This window comes from Capra hircus, chromosome 26, assembly GCF_001704415.2.
Source record: "Capra hircus breed San Clemente chromosome 26, ASM170441v1, whole genome shotgun sequence".
NCBI lineage: Eukaryota > Metazoa > Chordata > Mammalia > Artiodactyla > Bovidae > Capra > Capra hircus.
This window is the reverse complement of record NC_030833.1, coordinates 30,238,307-30,260,001: the sequence shown is the minus strand read 5'-3', so window position 1 is coordinate 30,260,001 and position 21,695 is coordinate 30,238,307. Positions and strand designations below refer to the sequence as shown.

Sequence of the window (21,695 nt, the reverse complement as noted above, 5' to 3'; positions counted from 1 at the left end):
AGCGAACACTAGCCCAACAAAAGAATGGGAGGGGCATTATTGTTCGCATATGAATGTTTTTATTTACACAAGTTATGATTTGCATAATTTACAGTATATCAGTTCAGTTCAGTCGCTCAGTCGTGTCCGACTCTTTGCAACCCCATGAATTGCAGCACGCCAGGCCTCTCTGTCCATCACCAATTCCTGGAGTTCACCCAAACTCTTGTCCATCAAGTGGGTCATGCCATCCAGCCATCTCATCCTCTGTCGTCCCCTTCTCCTCCTGCCCCCAGTCCCTCCCAGCATCAGAGGTGGCCAAAGTATTGGAGTTTCAGCTTTAGCATCAGTCCTTCCAAAAAACAGTATATACATGCACATACTTCCAGGAACTTTTAGGGTGATTACTGTTTTGGAGTAGAATCCATTATTATAGACATTCCCAAATATATATCAGAGCAATCAAAATTGATATATACTCTTCAGTGTATGAAATTTTGGGGAGAATTACTTTACAGCAACTTGCCCTCATGCATTGGAGAAGGAAATGGCAACCCACTCCAGTGTTCTTGCCTGGAGAATCCCAGGGACGGGGGAGTCTAGTGGGCTGCCGTCTCTGGGGTCGCACAGAGTCGGACATGACTGAAGCAACTTAGCAGCAGCAGCAGCAGCCCTCTTGCAAATGAGCAACTAATTGATGTTCAGAATGGTGGGATGAGATCTGCACTTGATCAATAGCAAACCCTGATCTAATTCAGTCGAGAAACAGAGTTGGACTAAGGCAAAAATGCCTTTTAAGTAGTTGAGATAGCAGAGAAATCAAATGGTGCCAAGCAAAGAAAAAAAAATGTCTTTGATTTTGGAAGAATTCAAGTTGCCATATATTTTTTTGCAGAGGACTTCAGATCAAACTTTGCTCAACATCTATATATTGGACAATTGCTTTTCCTTCTGACTTCCTTAGGTGGGTCAAGTTTGTGTCTCTCCCCATCTGTCAGGGTAAAATTTAATGCTTCACTAAACTTGCCTTCTTCTTTGCCTGTTGTGTAGGCCTGGATGCACTGAGCAATAATATTTTGTGAACTGGTTAGCCCAAATGATGACTCCTACTCAGTGAAACAATTGTCTAGTCCTAGGAGGGGCGGCGGTGAAGAGATACCCCTCGTCCAAGGTAAGGAGCAGTGGCTGCGTTTTGCTGGAGCAGCTGTGAAGAGATACCCCACATCCAAGGTAAGAGAAACCCAAGTAAGGCAGTAGGTGTTGCAAGAGGACATCAGAGGGCAGACACACTGAAACCATAATCACAGAAAACTAGTCAATCTAATCACACTAGGACCACAGTCTTGTCTAACTCAATGAAACTAAGCCATGCCCTGTGGGGCCACCCAAGACAGGAGGGTCATGGTGGAGAGGTCTGACAGAATGTGGTCCACTGGAGAAGGGAATGGCAAACCACTTTAGTATTCTTGTCTTGAGAACCCCATGAACAGTATGAAAAGGCAAAATGATAGGATACTGAAAGAGGAACTCCTCAGGTCGGTAGGTGCCCAATATGCTACTGGAGATCAGTGGAGAAATAACTCCAGAAAGAATGAAGGGATGGAGCCAAAGCAAAAACAATACCCAGCTGTGGATGCGACTGGTGATAGAAGCAAGGTCCAGTGCTATAAAGAGCAATATTGCATAGGAACCTGGACTGTCAGGTCCATGAATCAAGGCAAATTGGAAGTGGTCAAACAGGAGATGGCAAGAGTGAATGTTGACATTCTAGGAATCAGCAAACTAAAATGGACTGGAATGGGTGAATTTAAATCAGATGACCATTATATCTACGACTGTGGGCAGGAATCCCTCAGAAGAAATGGAGTAGCCCATCATGGTCAACAAAAGAGTCAGAAATGCAGTACTTGGATGCAATCTCAAAAACGACAGAATGATCTCTGTTTGTTTCCAAGGCAAACCAATATCACAGTAATCCAAATCTATGCCCCAACCAGTAACCCTGAAGAAGCTGAAGTTGAATGGTTTTATGAAGACCTACAAGACCTTTTAGAACTAACACCCAAAAAAGATGTCCTTTTCATTATAGGGGACTGGAATGCAAAAGTAGGAAGTCAAGAAACACCTGGAGTAACAGGCAAATTTGGCTTTGGAGTACAGAATGAAGCAGGACAAAGGCTAATAGACTTTTGCAAAGAGAACGCACTGGTCATAGCAAACACCCTCTTCCAGCAACACAAGAGAAGACTCTACACATGGACATCACCAGATGGTCAACACCAAAATCAGAATGATTATATTCTTTGCAGCCAAAGATGGAGAAGCTCTATATAATCAGCAAAAACAAGACTGGGAGCTGACTGTGGCTCAGATCATGAGCTACTTATTGCCAAATTCAGACTTAAATTGAAGAAAGTAGGGAAACCACTAGACCATTCAGGTATGACCTAAATCAAATCCCTTATGATTATACAGTGGAAGTGAGAAATAGATTTAAGGGACTAGATCTGATAGAGTGCCTGATGAACTATGGACGGAGGTTCGTGACATTGTACAGGAGACAGGGATCAAGACCATCCCCATGGAAAAGAAATGCAAAAAAGCAAAATGGCTGTCTGGGAAGGCCTTACAAATTGCTGTGGAAAGAAGTGAAAAGCAAAGGAGAAAAGGAAAGATATAAGCATCTGAATGCAGAGTTCCAAAGAATAGCAACAAGAGATAAGAAAGCCTTCCTCAGCGATCAATGCAAAGAAATAGAGGAAAACAACAGAATGGGAAAGACTAGAGATCTCTTCAAGAAAATTAGAGCTACCAAGGGAATATTTCATGCAAAGATGGGCTTACTAAAGGACAGAAATGGTATGGACCTAACAGAAGCAGAAGATATTAAGAAGAAGTGGCAAAAATATGCAGAAGAACCATACAAAAAAGATCTTCACGACCCAGTTAATCACGATGGTATGATCACTCACCTAGAGCCATACATCCTGGAATGTGAAGTCAAGTGGGCCTTAGAAAGCATCACTATGAACAAAGCTAGTGGAGGTGATGGAATTCCAGTTGAGCTATTTCAAATCCTGAAAGATGATGCTGTGAAAGTGTTGCACTCAATATGCCAGCAAATTTGGAAAACTCAGCAGTGGCCACAGGACTGGAAAAGGTCAGTTTTCATTCCAATCCCAAAGAAAGGCAATGCAAAAGAATGCTCCAACTACCACACAATTGCACTCATCTGACATGCTAGTAAAGTAATGCTCAAAATTCTCCAAGCCAGGCTTCAGCAATATGTGAACCATGAACTTCCAGATGTTCAAGCTGGTTTTAGAAAAGGCAGAGGAACCAGAGATCAAATTGCCAACATCCGCTGGATCATGGAAAAAGCAAGAGAGTTCCATAAAAACTTCTATTTCTGCTCTATTGACTATGCCAAAGCCTTTCACTGTGTGGATCACAAGAAACTGGAAAATTCTTCAAGAGATGGGACTACCAGACCACCTGACCTACCTCTTGAGAAACCTATATGCAGGTCAGGAGGCAACAGTTAGAACTGGACGTGGTTAGAACGTGTTAGAACTGGAACAGACTGGTTCCAAATAGGAAAAGCAGTACGTCAAGGCTGTATACTGTCACCCTGCTTATTTAACTTCTATGCAGAGTAAATCATAAGAAATGCTGGGCTGGAAGAAGCACAAGCTGGAATCAAGATTGTGGGGAGAAATATCAATAACCTCAGCTATGCAGATGACACCACCCTTATGGCAGAAAGTGAAGAGGAGCTAAAAAGCCTCTTGATGAAAGTGAAAGAGGAGAGTGAAAAAGTTGGCTTAAAGCTCAACATTCAGAAAACGAAGATCATGGCATCCGGTCCCATCCCTTCATGGGAAATATATGGGGAAACAGTGGAAACAGTGTCAGACTTTATCTTTTTGGGCTCCAAAATCACTGCAGATGGTGACTGCAGCCATGACATTAAAAGACACTTAACTCTTTGGAAGAAAAGTTATGACCAACTTAGACAGCAGATTGAAAAGCAGAGACATTACTTTGCCAACAAAGGTCCATCTAGTCAAGGATATGGTTTTTCCAGTAGTCATGTATGGATGTGAGAGTTGGACTGTGAAGAAAGCTGAGCACCGAAGAATTGATGCTTTTGAACTGTGGTGTTGGAGAAGACTCTTGAGGGTCCCTTGGACTGCAAGGAGATCCAACCAGTCCATTCTAAAGGAGATCAGCCTTGGGTGTTCTTTGGAAGGAATGATGCTAAAGTTGAAACTCCAATACTTTGGCCACCTCATGCAAACAGCTGACTCATTGGAAAAGACTCTGATGCTGGGAGGGATTGGGGGCAGGAGAAAAAGGGACGACAGAGGATGAGATGGCTCGATGGCATCACCCACTCGATGGACGTGAGTTTCAGTGAACTCAGGAAGTTGATGATGGACAGGGAGGCGTGGCGTGCTGCGGTTCAAGGGGTCGCAAAGAGTCGGACACGACTGAGCAACTGCACTGAACTGAACTGAACTGAACTGAAGGTCTACAGTGTAGAGCTATCGGTTACCATTAGGAGGCACTCCCCAAGGGCTCGGGCCGGCGTTCTTAATGTCTCTGGGCCGCTCTCTCTGGCTGCCTATCTCTATGGTTTCCGTTGTGTTTTTCTCCGGAATAGGCGCACTTCCGCTTCCGCTGGGGCCGTCCCTAGCGGTAGAGATGGCGGCGACTGCAACGGAGGCCGCGTCTTCGGCCTCTGGAGAACCCCGGGAAGAGGCTGAAGGCCCTGGCCCCGCCTGGGATGAGTCCCAACTGCGGAGTTATACCTTCCCGACCCGGGCCATCCCGCGTCTGAGTCAAAGCGACCCCCGGGCGGAGGAGCTCATCGAGAATGAGGTAGGGGGCGGAGCCGCTTTCGAAGGGGGAGGGGGAAGGAACCTGGTTGGGAGGAGAGGTCAAAGGCGAGTGGTGGTAGAAGGGAGGGACCCGCTGGGCTGTGGACTGGGGCCTAAGCGGGGATGGAGAGGGAAGCAAGGAGAAATGGAACTTGCGGCGTTCATGCTAGTTAACAAGTTATTTTGAAGTTGGGAAATAGTTGGAATCTTGGGACAAGAACCCACCAGCTCCTTGGGACAACTTGATTTGTTTTTTCCATTTAGGAGCCTGTGGTGCTGACGGACACAAATCTTGTGTATCCTGCACTAAAATGGGACCTTGAATACCTGCAAGAAAATATTGGCAACGGTGACTTCTCCGTGTACAGTGCCAGCACCCACAAGTTCTTGTACTATGATGAGAAGAAGATGGCTAATTTCCAGAACTTTAAGCCAAGGTCCAACAGGGAAGAAATGAAATTTCATGAGTTTGTTGAGAAACTGCAGGATATACAGCAGCGAGGAGGTGAAGAGAGGTGAGTTCCAAGATCATGGCTTTTTCTATTGAATCTAGGGCATCTGTTTTCCTTTCCTGTATTTATTTTAGGCTGAATTTTCTAGCTCGAGGGATGATGATGGAATGACTAGACTTGAAGTGTGACTCTGAAATTTGTTGTCTTCGTAAAGTGAGAGTCGCATTTGCCTAGCAGAGTCTGGTAGGTGAATGATAGGAGTGCAGGTTTGAGTGAAAGCTATGATGAAGCTGAAGGCATATGCCCTCTTCAGAGTGAGAAGTCATTACTTAACTCTGGTTTCCATTTTGGAGCGCAGCCCCAGGGTTGCCAGATAGTCTGATTTCCCCGCCCCACCCCCACCCCCGCAGAGAAGCTAGAAATCAAGATTTCTATTTAAAAAAATTTTTAAGCTTCAAGTGTGGGCAGCTAATTCAAATTTTTTAAAATGCTGCCAGAGGCCAGTTTAAAACGTCAGTGAATTTCCTGAGACTGCAGGTGTGCAGGCTTTGTCCTAAAATATTTGAATGGGAGCGGCGCAGGCTGAAAAGTTGAATAGGTGAGGGTAGGGAGAATATTGATGTTCTGCATTGTATTGACAATAGCAAACATAAGACACCCACACACATAGGGGAATGACTTACCTCTCCCTTTTAACTCTCTTTATGAGGACCTTCCGGAGAAGGCGATGGCACCCCACTCCAGTACTCTTGCCTGGAAAATCCCATGGGCGGAGGAGCCTGGTGGGCTGCAGTCCATGGGCTCGCTACAAGTCAGACACAACTGAGCAACTTCACTTTCGTTTTTCACTTTCATGCATTGGAGAAGGAAATGGCAACCCACTCCAGTGTTCTTGCCTGGAGAATCCCAGGGATGGGGGAGCCTGGTGGGCTGCCGTCTATGGAGTCGCGCACAGTCAGACACGACTAAAGCAACTTAGCAGTAGCAGCAGCAGCAGCATGAGTACTTTCTCTTATGTAGTTCTCTGACAGCATCCAGTCCTGCTTTAACTTTGCTCCTGGGGAATTGCTGTCACTGAGTACTTGATGGTGACTGACTATCTCTATCTCACATTTTGTGCCCAACCCTGGGCTTTTCTTCAGTTTCCAGCCCCATTTCTCTTTCAGACTCTGTTAGCAGTATGTGGCAGAATGAAAGGATTTGAAATATCCGCTTCCCTTCCCACCCACGCCCTCTTTTTGTTCGTCTTCCTAACTCTTAGGTATTGTCGTAATGTTGGGACTTTGACCAAAAGAGTTTCCAGAATCTGAATTACAATAGATTTGTTCTTTATGTCTTATAGAGACTGTTGCAGTTGAATCCGTTCATACATTAATGTCCTCAAATTTACCACAGTGTGCACTGATGCACATACAGACAAACACACACACACACAACCGACACTGAGAAGAAAGATTGATTTAAATGATGCTGGTGGAGTGTAAATCTGTTGGGTGAACATATGCTCTAGAATGAGTATGAGATAAGATATGAGTCTTTTGGTTTCCCAGTCGTTTTAAGGTTTTTGTTTCCCACAGTGAGAACATTTTGCCTAAATGTGAGCTAGGAGTGTAGTCTGTACTTTATGGATGACTTAAGGAAAATTTCTTGACTGTTTGCAGATTTTTCCCTACCGGCTGACTTTAGCACCAACTAACTCCATTGTGTAATGATACAGGTTGTTACGATTCTGATGTAAAGGGTATTAGGATCCTTTTTGAGCTGTTTTGAGCGTTTACTGTTAAGGTTTCAGAGGAATTGTTTAGATTCCTGTTTGGGAAGTGTTTTTGACTCTTTCAGAGTTACTTGAGAAATATTTGTACAAATATACATATTTTATAATCTCTGGGGAGCATTCCAAGGTTGCATTCAAGTCTTGAGGGTTCCATGTCCCCACATAGGTAGCTCTTTTCAAGTTAGCAAGATTTTTAATTAAGGTTGCTTTAAACATCACGGTTATCATCAGGCACTGAGATACCTTTGAGCTTTTTTAAATAATGTTCTCAACACCATTACTTTTTTCCTTCATGTTTGCCCCCTAAATAATATTTCTTTGGGGACTTGAGCAAGTGTGTTTGGGTTTTCATATGTATCAAGTAACTTCTTACCTTCCTCAGGCGTGTTAGGGGCCCTGAGTCTGCAGAAAGCTTAGTGAGGTTTCTTCCTTCAGTTCCAGATGGCTGCTATAGATAGGTAGTTGAATCAGTTAAGATAAACTAGGCTTCATTCCAGGACTCAGCAATGTGAACCAACGAAGGTTTATTTTTCACACATGCTGCATGTCCATCTCGGGTCACCTGGAGGCTCTGCTCTTAGGTCATCTTTTCCACTTTGGGACCCAGATTGCTCCAGCAGTTGCTATCTGAAACTTTGCAGTTGCTGTGGCAGAGGGAAAGTAATGTGGTGGTAGTGTGTACCGTTCTTAAAATTAAAGTTTGGAAGCAGCACCAGTCATTTCTGTGGACAGCTTGGTGGCCAAAGAAGTTAAATAAGCAAGCCTTACTTCAGGGAGGTGCAGAAAAATAACTCTCACAAGGAGGGAATACAGTCTGCCACAATGACTGTCAGAGGCCAAAGGAGACTTCTCAGGCCCTGAGAGTTTCTGGAACAGGCTGAGTCATCATTCTAGGGTCTGTGGGTAGGCTTTGAGGAATCTATGAAATTAAATGAAAGTTTGATGTATGTGCATTTTTATGGGGAACCTCCCTTGAGTACTTTTTTCCCCTCTTGGATTCATAAAAGATTCATAGTGTGACCCAGAAAAGCCAAGAATCAACTTCTTTAAAATACAAAATTTGATGTTGAACAGAGCTCAGAGAAGGATAGGAGAGGATTCAGCTCTGTGAGAGTCCCATGGCTGCAGCTGTTTTTGTTAGAAATGTTGGTGTGGGCTTGGGTTTGAATTTCCAGGTGTAGGGAGGCCATGCCACAGACAGTGTGTACATGCACTAATGGGATTTTCTTTTTGGGGAACATAGGTTGTATCTACAGCAAACACTCAATGATACTGTGGGCAGGAAGATTGTCATGGACTTCTTGGGTTTTAACTGGAACTGGATTAATAAGCAACAGGGAAAGCGTGGCTGGGGGCAGCTGACCTCTAACCTGCTGCTTATCGGCATGGAAGGTAAGAAATCGTTCAGAAAGCAGCACGACTTGGAGTCACATGAACTGATTTCTAATCCTTTTCCTACCACTTACTCGATCCATGACTTTGAACAAGTCATGTAACTTTCTTAAGCCTCAGTCTCCTAATTTGTAAAACAGACGCAGTAATACCTTAAAATTGACTATGAAGATTCAATGAGATTAATATATGTTACATCTTAAAATAGCTTCAGGCATTCTAAAAAGAAAGTTCCCTTTTCCCTTCCTCAATTGCTTTTTGAATACATATCCTCAGATACTGGCGATCTCTCTAAAATTCTGCTGTTTTCTGTTGGATATGTTTATAGATTTTTATCCTAGTAGAAGAGAAATATTTTTCCAATGTAAATTGAACTTATCTTTTGAACAGATAATATATTTGGGGGGTTAAATTCAAAAGGTATAAATAGGTATGTAGTGATAAATCTCTCTTACACTCCAGTTTCCCAGCCTCTCAGTTTCCATCCCTCCTTGGAGGCACCAAATGTTGTTAGCTGCTCTGTATCCTGCTAGAGGATTTTACATGTACATAAGCAAATACTTGAATAATAATTTTTTTTTTTTAAAAAGAGACACCTTTAAATTCCAATGAGGAGAAAGAAAGCTACTTACCAGCCAGGGTCATTGTCTCAATTCTGTCACTAGCTCAGTGCCAGGCTCATAGTAGAGGTACTTAGTAAATGGTGAGTAAATTGAGTTGAACAAGGAAGCTGAGTAATTACTCATTATCAGTCACCACTAGACTCTGAAGTCTCTTCTTCCCCTTTGATTGTCTTTTCTCCAGATTTGTGTCTTTTACTGCTAGTATTAATGAAAGCTTCTAGTATGGCAGCTTATGAATTGTCCCTTAGCCTGCCCCTTTGAAGCCAACTCTTGGTTGACCTACCAGGAGCCAGTTCTTGTTTACTTGACTCTGAATTTGTATGTTGCCTTTCTATCCTGTGGTAGAGGGCAAGGAAGCAGATGCAGCAGGTAGAGACAAGAGAGCAAGTCTTCTTCAGGGATGCACATGGACTCTGCACCTAGTAAAGTGGCTGTCTTGGCCCACTCAGGCAGATTGGGGAATGTTTTCTAAACTCCATGCCTTGCAGAGGGCCCTTGAGCTCTTAAGGACTGTGTAGAGAAATAGTGGGGCTCTTTATAACTGTCAGATGCAGCTCCAGTTATAAAGAAGAGCATACATACACAAGGGCAGATAATTCAAGATGGCATTTTAGATAATTTGCGTTATTCAGAGTACACAACACTCTTCAGGAATTTGTTGTTCTCCTCCTGCCCCCACAAGAATCAACAGCTCCAGTGTTGATCTAAAGAAGTGTTGCAGTTCAACAGGTGTGTTGAAGTGGGAGCAAAGGTTGAGAATCTTTGAGCTCCAGAAAGTGTTAGTCACTCAGTTGTGCCCAACTCTTTACAACCCTATGGGCAGTAGCCCACCAGGCTCCTCTACCCATGGAATTCTTCAAGCAAAATTACTGGAGTGGGTAGCCATTCCCTTCTCCAGGGGATTTTCCTGACCTAGGGATCGAACCCGCGTCTTCTGCATTGCAGGCAGATTCTTTACTGTCTAAGCTGCCAGGAAAGCCCCTGGTGAGCTCCAGAAGAGCTACCAAAGTAAGTACATATATACAACTTAAAATGACTGGTTAACTCCATCAAAGAAGAGCATGCATGCATTGCTGATACCATCACTTCAACTATTTCTAACTCTTGCTTGTGTTTCCCTTGAGTTTGTGCCATTGTCAAGAAGAGTTCAAGTGCAGGTTCCCACTAGCTGTCTGAAAGCAGACCATCCCTGTGAAACCTTCTATAAGCCAAGATGATGTAAAACAAAGAAGCAGTTATCCTAGGGCACATCTTGCTAACGGATGCCCAAAGTAAATAGAGATAAAGCACAGATGCTCACACACACAGTCAGAGCTGTGGTGGCTTGAGGCTGAGTGTAGTTTATAGAGGAGGAGGTTGGCAGTGGCGCTCTTACTGCTCATGCTCACTGCCTCTGTGGTGGCTCACTCCAGAGCAAACGCTGAATGATACTTCTGCCTTTTTCTTTGTAAAAATGAAAATTCTCTTTGAATTTCTTTCAGTTAGCAAAATAGATGCAAATATAGGTCTCCTTTAAAAACAAAATGGTATAAAGCAAACTTGTGAAGAGCAGGGCATAGCTGTACGGAGTGTATTATTTTGTCATGCTTGTATCATTTTGATGTGCAGTTGTATACAGTAAGGGCAGCAGCCATCATTTAAGGAAGTCTACTCTGCTAATTGATGGTGAACCCTTAGCCAGCGATGTTGCTACTAGACCTATTGCCTATTAAAAGTGTAGCACCTAATTGAATGAGAGTTGTGATTACAGTCTCCCTGATTTTGATTTGGAACCTTTTGCTGAGAGGGCAGACTAGGTTTCTTTGTAACACTGAAGCCTGTGTTCCATCCTGTGCAGTAGCGCTACTGTCTTGAATAAGAAAATGTCTTTTTTCCTACAGGAAATGTGACACCTGCTCACTATGATGAACAACAGAACTTCTTTGCGCAGATAAAAGGCTACAAGCGATGCATTTTGTTCCCTCCGGATCAGTTTGAGTGCCTCTACCCATATCCTGTTCATCATCCCTGTGACAGACAGAGCCAGGTGAGCTTGCGTGATCTGAGGAGGGTATAGAACTCCTTTGAGATCCAAGATGGGCATGGGTCCCCCTTCTCTGTGGCAGTATGCCAGGTTTGGATAAACTTAGGACAGTTTCACAATGTAGCTTACATATTCCTGGCCCCTGTGGTGGTCCCCAGATGTTCAGGGCAAAGCCCTCACTGATGCTGGTGGGCTGTAGTTATTTTGTTTGATTGGATTATAAATTCATGAAACAAAATGTGTATGTCTCCATTAGATTTTATGATTGTTTACTTTTGTCACAGATGCTACTTCTTTTTGATAAAGAGAAGGATGAATAGAATTGAGATATGTCACTGAAGGTCTTTTCTGGATCTCAGTGAGGTATGTAGTTGACTTTGTGGCCAACCAGAGAGCTCCTCTTCTTCCTTGAGGAGAAAGCTGCTTAGCTTCCTTGTGTAGGAGTCTTTGCTGGTTAGAATATGTGTTTGGGAGAAAGTTTCTGAAAGTTTGGCTGAAAGATGAGTCCTAATTCCTCAAATCTGCAGGCCATGAGTAGGTTCTGACCTGTAAACCTTGATGATTGGCTTTTGACCTCAGGATCACGAGGCCTAGTATTCATTTAACATTGCCCATCTTCTTATGTCATTCTCTGAGAGTTTGCATATGTTTAATGTGTGTTGTGTCTTTGTTGGATTTAAAAAAAAATTCTCAAGACTTTTTAAGGGATCTTTTTTGATTACCAAAGTAACAGATAAAAATTTGGTGATTGACTGAATTTTTTTTTCCTCTTGAACCTCTCAGGTGGACTTTGACAATCCTGACTACGAGAGGTTTCCCAATTTCCAGAACGTGGTTGGTTACGAAACAGTGGTTGGCCCCGGTGATGTTCTTTACATCCCAATGTACTGGTGAGGACGGGGCTAGGACCGGGGGCTTCTGGGGAGCTTTCTTTCCCATTCCCTGGAAAGCCTTATCCATGTCCCTTCTTTTGAGTTGTGGCAGGATTGGACTTAATGTACAGGAAGGTTGGCATATCCGGATGATGGGTGTACTTAACCTGGGGGAAATGACAACACTGTCTCTAGATGAGATAACAGTTTTTCTGGTCCAAAGAGGCCCCAGAGGCTTGAGGGTTGGCTCTTTGGTATTTGAAGACCAAACACCACTCTCTCTAGCTCCAGGGTGTGTTTGATAGGATGAGTGTGAAGATACCGTCTCCCTTATATCCCCTAGCTGGACTTTAGCTAGTGTCAGAGGATCTGTCCCTCTGAAAAGTACTGGTGGCAAACAGCAGCCTGTTTATTTTCTTGCAGGTGGCATCACATAGAGTCATTACTAAATGGGGGGATAACCATCACTGTGAACTTCTGGTATAAGGTGACTATGGTTTTTTGTTCTAGATGGGAGTGGGGTGAGGTAGGTGTGATGAATTATTTGGGGGTAGGGCAAGGAGGTTGGCTGTCTCTGGAAGTGATTGCCGGGTCTTTGAGGGAGATGAAGAGGGTTGGAGTTGAACTGGGTTTCTTAAGAGGATGGTGCTTGGTACAGTGCGTGACACTGAAACCTGCTAAACCCATTTCCTGAGCTGCTGCTTCCTTTGCAGGGGGCCCCGACTCCTAAGAGAATTGAATATCCTCTCAAAGCCCATCAGAAAGTGGCCATAATGAGAAACATTGAGAAGATGCTTGGCGAGGCCTTGGGGAACCCACAAGAGGTATGTGGCTGCCCCAAAGTGGCACTCCTGTGACCAGGGAAAGTCAGGGTTGGTGTCATGTTCCCTATAGCTCGTCTGTTTCAGTATCTTGTCCTCTCTCTTCATAGAGGTTATGGGTATGTTCAGAAAATTCTAATTTTTTGGTGAGAGCTGGGCTTGACTGGCAGATCAATTATAATCTGTTCCATGCTAGTAGTAATGTTCCTCATGGGGCTTGTGTGCCAGCTGGGGACCCCTGAGGGGATTCTTCTGGAACGGAAAGCGAGCTTTAAAGCATCTTCTCGCGTGCTCCCAGCTCTGCCAAGGCTGCTCTAGGTAGTGTTGAGACCCGCTTCCCACACAGGTGTGCCAGTGGCCCATTGCATAAATGGGGGAGATTTGTATTTGTGATGCTCTTTACCTCTGTCTTGTGGTTAGCCTCTGCATCCATAGCACCTATGGGGAGAGAGCACCAGCCCCAACTGCAAGTGATCCTTTCAGGATAAAGAAGTATTTAAGATTCTTAAGGCACATTTACGAAACACGCAGATAGACACTCTGAGGTGTCTGGGGAGTGTTAGCTCCTCTGACTGTCTGTCTGTCAGTTTGGTGCTGCTTATGTGTATAGGGTGTTGTGAGAGGGAAAGTAATCCAACATGAACCCAGAGGAGGGGACCATGCCCCAGAATACTGGGTTGACCTCCAGGAAGAGAGTTGATTAGAGGGTTTACAAGATTGAATGAAAGCCTTGTCCTTGCCCTTGGCTGGACGTCGATGTCTCCAGACACACCCCGTCCTGCTCTGGGGCTAGAGGACAGACAGTTCTGACTGGCTCCTCATGTCTTTCCACAGGTGGGGCCCTTGTTGAACACAATGATCAAGGGCCGATACAACTAGCCTGCCAGGAGTCAAGGCCTCCTGCCAGGTGACTGCTAGCCCGTCCACACCGCTTCATTGATGAGGACAGGAGACTCCAAGCGCTAGTATTGCACGCTGCACTTAATGGACTGGACTCTTGCCATGGCCCTGGAGGCAGGTGTTTGGGGCAAGGCAGGGTGGTTGGCACTCCACTCCCATTCGGAGGGACTTCTTACCCTTGCCTCTGTGCCCCAGCACCTTCCCTCTCTGCCCCCTAAAGTCCTGCATTCAGTGTGTGGAGTCCCCAGCTTCTGGTTGTCATCATGTCTGTGTGTTAGTCTGTCAACCTCGGGGTGTGTGTGCGTGTGTGTGCCTGCACACGCGTGTATGTGTTTCTTCCTCGCTCCCTCCTTGTGGGTCAGGATGCCACTTCTGGCTCTCGGCTCTGTCTCCTGCAACCTCAGTGCCTCAGCCTGAGAGAAAGGAGATGCTCTCGGATGCCCCCACATCTGGGCTACAGGGCCACAGCTATCCTGTCCGTGAGATCAGTCTGCCCCCTCCCAGTTTTCACAGAGTGAGGCTCTAGGCTGGTAGGAATGCTACAGGACTCTAATGGGAGAAAGAGGGGAGGGGGAGGCTTTCCTCTGAGAGCCTCAGTAGCTTCCTAGGAGAGTGAATTAGGCAGGGTTCCAACTTGGACCTTCAAGCTCAAGCCATACACAGAAAAGCACCTTGGGACAAAGAACCAAGGATTGTGCAAAACGTCCAAATTACAGGAGTTTTTACATACAGCTTCCTTCTTTCAGCACCAGCTCTTGCTCTCTGTCCTGGGTGCCAGAGGAGTCCTCTAGCAGTGGCTTCTGTAGGTTCTAAGGGTGCAAGCCTCTTGTGGATGTGTGTGTGCATGTGTGTCTACACTGGCCTGCCTCTCTGCTGACCAAGTTTCTACTGCTTAACCTTGTCCAATGGAACATACAGCGGGAACTCCAAGGCAATACTGCCTGACCTGGTCTAAAGCTTTTAAACTCATTTTTAGCCGTTGGATGTTGGTCAGGCCTCACTGCAACAACCTGCCTGAGACCGACTGGCTAGAGCCTCCAGATCCTACGACCTTCCCTGCCCAGGCCAAGTCCTCTGCTACGTCTGTGGAGCTTCCTGTCTCAAGTAGACTAAGTGGGGTCAAGCTGAGGCAGCTAACTCACCACCTGTCATCCACCTCATGGCAAGGGCAGAAATGTAGCCTTGCCTCTTGAAGCCAGCACCTCTGTCAGACCCCACTGTAATGTTCCACAAACACTCTCAAAAGTCAGGGCAACTGGTGGAGCATGGAGTGGAATTCCTTTTCTGTTCATAGTTACTTGTGGGAACCCCTCTCAGGGCTGCAGCTTACAGCTGGGTCACTGGGCACTGCACAACTCAAAGGGCTTGAGTGGTGGAAGTGGGGCCCTTGGAATTGGGCAGTGTGGTAGCCCTGCGTCCTGTCACCTCCATTCCCATCTCCACGTCCCTTCTCTCTGGAAGGAAAAAGGAGTTGGAAGTCTGTGTTCATTTTTTTCCTTTTTTTTTTTTTTGCCAAAGGTTTACTTCCAGTGTCTGAGCTGTGGCTCTCACCCCCAGAGCTCAGTTTATAGTTACAGTGCACTGATGGACTGAGAGGATGCGCGTGTGTGTGTGCATGAGCGCACCTGTGTGTATTTTGGGGTGGGGTGTTTATTTTTAGTACCCCATGCTGGGGTTCTCTGATGCAGTGTGGGTGTTCAAACACGGTACCTTCTGAAGTGTAGTTCTTTCAAATATAGCCAATGCTGGAAAATGTGACCGCAGTGGTCTCCATCCCTCCATCTCTTTTGGGAAAAAGGAACGCAGCAAAGGAAACAGGACAGAGGAAGGATAAATTGACCACCTTCACATTTTGAAATATAGCACATTCTTTGCATTCTCGTCAGCATGTCTGCAGCCTTCCTGGCTCATTCCTCAAAGATGTGGGTGATGGCTTGGTCCTCTCAGCTGATCTTCTCTGGGTGCCCACCCATGTCTGACCAAGGTGGAGGAGGGGCCTTCACAGGTTGGGTCCTGATTCTTGGGTAATACAAGGATCCCTGACTATTAAGACACCTAATGTCAAGTGCTTTTGTCTTTGTTCCTCGCTATCCTGCAAGGTAGGTATTCTTACTTTACAGCTCAAGAGTAAGTGATCGGTGGCAATCAGGATTCAAACCTGGTACTATTTGGCTGCAAACACCCTGCTGTGCTTCCCTAGCAAGCTGTGTTGACTCTCTTACCGTGCCTCCTCTGAACTACAAGCCTTGCTCAGATCTCACCCACTGGGCAGTATCTAGTACAGACAGGCTTAGCCCAAAAGAATACAGCTCAGGGTAAAAGCTCTTCTGGGCTCCAGCAAACACTTCTTGGGGAAAATGCCAGGAAGCCATACTGTGGAGTTAAAGAGAGTTCTGAAATGAGTTACAGGGAAACAGTTCTGGATCCCGTTGATTACTTGTGTGTCCTTAAATAGGTCTGGTCACTTCTCCCAGCATGCTTGTGGATCTGGAGCATTGAAGATCTAGGTCTGGAAGTTCACTGAGAACTGTGATTCATGTTCTGCTGCCTGCATTTTCCCTGATGAAAAGATTGAGGCCCTTCCCTTCACATAGCTAAGCTAGGGCTGTTCAGGCACAAATTCTGCTTGTTGCAGAGGAAGCATCTCTGCCCTATTGCTTAACACCTATCCTAACTAACAGCATGAGGGCAGACACAAGAGGGAAAGGTGGGGGTTTGGGCCTGTATAGAGGTCAGCCATGTTGCATGCTCCTAGTTTTAAACCAGCAGGTACAGAGGAAACCACTCTCTTGTGAAGTCTAATATTTGTTGGGGGGTTGGAGTTGGGGGATGGAGGAGGGGCTGTTCTGGGCATCAGTTGAGCAGATGCCCAGGATGCCTGGGGGAGACCAGCTTCTCCTACAAATCAGAGCTCTAAATTACAAGGTTTTTACCAATGCGAACAGTTGGGGGAAGTCGTCTGCTCTCATTTGCGTAATGGTTTCTGTCACTGGTGATTAGACACAGGATGAAGGAAAAGAAATTTGACAATTAGGAATGAGCGATCATTAATCTGAATCTGTTAGGAGACAGAGAGGGGAAGGATCCTTATCAATGGCCAACCCAATGTGAGGAGACCCTCCCTCTGTCCCCCAGAAATTCTTGGGCCACATACCCTTTCATTGTTTCCTCCACAGGCTGAGCTGTTACTTCTTAACAAAGGCTGGGTGTGCCCCTTCCCTAGGCTGAGGTAGATACAGGAACAGACATCTAGAGGTGTGAGCTGAGAAGGTGTGTCAAATGCAAGCGATAGGGCAAAGAATAGCAATAGAATGGTTTTGACATGTGTTTCTTGTTTTTGGAAAATGTTTTTGTAATCAACACTACAGATACCCAACCTCTGACAAGAATTTGTTAGAGTCCAACACCGAAGGATGTGGAGAGAACCTGCTCTTTTATCCTCCAGGAGCGTCTTTAGTTGGAGAGGAAAGCACACGAAATACCCAGAGGTTATGAAGCCAAGTGTCATGCACCCTGTGAGGACAAGATTAGAGGCTGTTGAGAGAGGAAGAAGATGAGTGGAGAGCAAAGCTCAACCTCCGGGCTCCTCCCGGTCCTTGGGCTCATCAGAGAGCATGCTTCACCCTGGGCCTCCCCCCTCACATATAATTGTGGCTGTAGTTATGTGGAAGGCCCTGATGTGTGAGCAGGTGATGAGATGAACTAACAGGCTGAGTGTTAAAGTGTGAAGAGTCCCTACTTGGATCTTGTCTCCATGTCACCTTGTCTCATCCGTCTGATTCTTCGAAGCTCATGGACAGTATTTCCATCAGTTATTTCTCAGTTTTGTGACTTACATGTTGGTGGTTCCTTAGGTCAGAGGCTTTCTCAGGGATTGGAGGCAGGGATGGCGGTGGTGGTGCTTCATTGTCTTCTCAAAGTGGGAACTTCCTGTGGATAGGACTGTCTCTCCCCTTGCTAACTTCCCTACCTCTGGGTCTTCTACTGTTCAAAATCCAATGCAGAGGTCAGTAGGACTGCAGAGAGGGGTCCTCAGTGGTCAGTTTTACCCAAACAAGTTGGATATAGGGATACACTTAAGAAATGCTTGTGGACTTCCAGACGCCCTGGCCTTTCTGCCCGTGTCATCTTCCCTTTTTCTGGTACCTCTAGTGCTTCCCTCCAGCCCCAGCCCGCTTCTCTGGTATCCTCTCAAATTGCCTGCTCTAAAGAGATGTTCCAGCTTCCTTGTCCAGAGTACCCCTTCCCCCAGTTTCTCCTCTTCTCTCCCTGCCTAGTCTCTTCTCCAGCAGCCCCGTCACCAAGGTCCTTTTTGTGAACAGTCACTTTCTCAGAAGATCCCTGGCTGAGGTGTTTGGGTTGACTTTCTCTAGGGTCCCTTCGTCTTCCTTTTCTGATCTGCAGTTGTTCTGTGGATCTGTTTGTTGTGTGTCTGCTCTGTTCTCTTGCCATCCAGTCCTTTGTCATGTCTGCACATCCTGGTTTGGCTTTGCTCACTCTGGGAGCCCTTTCTGCTAGTCTTCAGCCAGTTCCATTCAATCCTCATAGGGTTTAGGGTCCTCAGCAGAGTCCTGCTGAGCACTTTTGGTGTGATTCTGGGGGACAAAGCCTCACACGTGGGCAGCCTTGAGTCCCAAGGGCCTGTGGTTAGTGAGACCTCCAGTGAGGAATGAGAGGAGGGAATCCAGAGTCACGGACAGGGGAGGACCAGTGAGTAGAGACTGAGCAGGAGACTCCCCAGGAGTAGAGCTGAGCCTGGCAAGCCTGGAGGGAAGAACTGAAGTTTGTGCTTCTGTCTACATGCATTGGTGTTCCTTAGGGTCCAGCAGCTGAGGTTTGGTGGGTGTTTTGCAAATGTCCCCCAGTTGCGCTCAGGTTTCTTTGGTGATGCTCCGAGTCACCAAATTGGCTCACTTCTGTGTTTCAGTATTTGCTGAAAGGGAGCAGCTCTCTGAGTAGTCATGTGTCAGGAATGGAGGGTCTTAGACGAGAAAGACCCTGGAAGCCAGGGTAGCAGGACACAGGGACCCAGTGGTCAGCTTATATAACCAGACTGTCACTTCACTCCTCCAGGTCTTTAGTACAATAGCTGGTTAGAGGAGTTCAAAAAAAATTGGGCCTTGCTTTCCCCATCTAAATCTGGTCTTCAGGTGATGTTTTAGGAAGGGGCATGTATCCTTTAACTTCCAGTGAGAAACAGCGTAACAATCTAGTGTATGAAAGCATGGATTTGGGAATCAGATATATTTGGTTCAGATCTGTAGTTCTGCTACCTACCGGCTGGGCTGGATCTTGTTGATTGAGTTGACCTTTGTGAGCCTCAAGTTTCCTCAACTATAATGATACCTGTGTAGGGAGAGGGAGTGGGTGTTGATAATATCTACCTCAGGGCTGATGAATTGATGGAAACAATGTTTGTAAAGCTTTAGCACAGTGCCTGGCAAGCACTTAATAAATGGCTGTGGTAGTTGTGGTTGTATTTTTTTATGTGACTTATTCAGAAACAATTTTAGTGATACCTTCACTCAAGAAAAGCGTAAGGAAGAATAAATTATGCTGGAGAAGTTCATATTGAGATGGGGACAGACAGAAGAGCCTTGGTATCTTAAACCCACCTTGGAGGGAAACAGGGTAGAATCTGATGCCTTCTGCTTGGTCAGCCAGATTTTTCCTCTACACCAGCCCAGGGCCAGCATGAGGAGCTGTTAGGTGCAGGCTCTCCTTAGACTCTGAGGGCTGAAGGCAGCTGGATGAGTGGCCATTATACCTGAAGAAGCTATTGCCAGCCTTATACCATTGCAGCAGCTAAGTCAGGCCCCCTCGGTGCAATGTTATTTCATGTATTTAAGTTATGCATGTGGTTATTCTAGGACAGAAGGGCATTCAGAAGAGAATTCAGAAAAATACAAGACTGGGATCTTTACTAGCTACCATTCGTGGAGCCTCGAGCATTTCTGTTCCAGACCCAGGGCCCGTCTCTACCCACTTGTGCTCAGTTCATTGCGGCCATCAAGCAGGCAGTTGGTGTCACAGGTCTGCAGAGGAGAAGCACCTGACAGGCTCAGGTGTTCACAGGCTTCCTGCAAGAAGTCACACAGTCTAAGCTGATTCATGAAAGACAACCAGGGTTTGGGAGAAGTGAAAGGCTTAAGTTTCTCCTCTGGCTTATCTCTCTCCCAGTTCCCCAAGCAAACACTCTCTTCCTCCGTGTTTAAGCGTTTTAGGAATCACTTCTAGGAAGGAGCTAGACAGTGGACCCGCAAAAGAAGAAAACCCTTTGGTTGTCCAGAGAAACCTTTGAAAATCGTTTTGGTTGTCAGCCCAGGTTTGTCCTGGAATGCAAATGGATTTGACTTGCTCAGTTGTAACCCCATCACTGCCTTCTCAGAAGACTGCATTCTGGCCTTTGGAGTTACACTCTGCCTCCCTGCCCGGAAGAGATGCTAGATCCAGTATTTGGGCGTCAGCCCGAGATGTACTCTGATTGCCTGGAATGCTCAGCCTTCTCCACGCTGGTACGCACTGATCTCTTAGGTTCTGCCTTCACCCTCTGCCACTGCCCTCCCCACTGTGAGCCACTCATATCCCTTTGCATCTGACCCTGGCTTCCAGCCCTATGGGTGAAGAAGACCTCTCTAGCAGGTGCCAAGCCATCTTTGGACTGCAGGCCATTCTGTAGTCACTTTGCAGTCACATCTAGATGTCTTTCGCCCTGGACCTTGGCAGCCTTTCCTTTGGCCACAGAACATGTTGCTGTGTTTTTTTCAGTTTACTTAAAACTTACTTGGTCATTGAGGTCAGTCCTGCCCTTCAGGAAAGCTCTACTACTTATCTCCAAATCCAAGCTACTTCTGAGCTAGGTTCTGTTACCTCTTGAATGTGTAGTGTATGGTGCAATATAGGGTCATGGTTGAGAATGAGGACTTGGCATATTTGGCTTTAAATCCTAGGTCTGTCATCTTACGTGACCTTGAGCAAATGACACTGCCTGAAACTTCATATATATGGGTATAAATTACCTACCTTGTTAAGGTTACATGAAATCAAGTATGTAAAGAAAGGCTTAGCAGGGTGAATGTTCCATAGCTCAGACTCATTTGTCATTGGACCTAGCCTTGTCTCTCAAAGCCTTTACTTCTCTTCCCATCTCGCTTTCTGACATATATCCTGCTTCTACTCCCAGAGCAAGTCTAGTTGTCAGGTCATGAACAGAACAGAGATAGGAGCATAAATTTCCTGCTCATGTTACCATTTCCTACCCCTTCTTGAGTTTTCCTGGTGGCTCAGACAGTAAAGAATCCGCCTGCAATGCTGGAGACCTGGGTTCAGTCCCTGGGTTGGGAAGATCCCCTGGAGGAGGGCATGTCAGCCCACTCCTGTGTTCTTGCCTGGAGAATCTCCTCATGGACAGAAGAGCTTGGCAGGCTACAGCCCATGGTGTTGCAAAGAGTCGGACACGACTGAGCAACTAAGCACCCCTTCTTGGTGATCTCCAACTTATTTTTTACAAGGACTCTACTATACTGCCATTGCTGGGGAATAATCTTCTGAAAGTTGTTTTCAATTATATTAAAAATACCTGAAACACACTGTCAGTGAAAATTAAAAACCTCAGACCTGCTGCCACAAAGGGGATCAGAGGCACTGAAAAGTGTGTGGGCTGTTGGCACAACAGGTGTAAGGTGGGTGTGGCAGGGGCATGGGGGCAAGAAGGTTGGCACAGAAGCTGCCATGCTCATCTAGACGCAGCACATGGGCTTGTTAAATTTCCCTCCAAGTTTTTGAATAGTGAGCTTTCGATTTGTTGGAGCAAAACCCCACCCACTTTACAGTCAGTACATTCATTGTTTTCATGGGCCTTATGAGATGTTTTGACAAGAATGGAGGCGTTGGATGCGACTCCAGGGCTTAAATCCCTATTGTCCATTTCCTAACTATAATCTCTTAAGTCTCTGTCTCTGCCATTTCATCTGTGA

General features: G+C 45.8%; 1 protein-coding gene across 1 annotated transcript; it reads left to right on the top strand.

Moving 5' to 3' along the window:
- HIF1AN (hypoxia inducible factor 1 alpha subunit inhibitor) lies at positions 4,649-19,191 on the top strand. Its single transcript, XM_005698330.3, has 8 exons — positions 4,649-4,863; positions 5,127-5,377; positions 8,332-8,480; positions 10,984-11,129; positions 11,910-12,016; positions 12,422-12,485; positions 12,712-12,822; positions 13,654-19,191. Exons 1-8 carry the CDS (start codon positions 4,687-4,689, stop codon positions 13,696-13,698), a joined length of 1,050 nt encoding a protein of 349 aa, XP_005698387.1. The 5' UTR covers positions 4,649-4,686; the 3' UTR covers positions 13,699-19,191.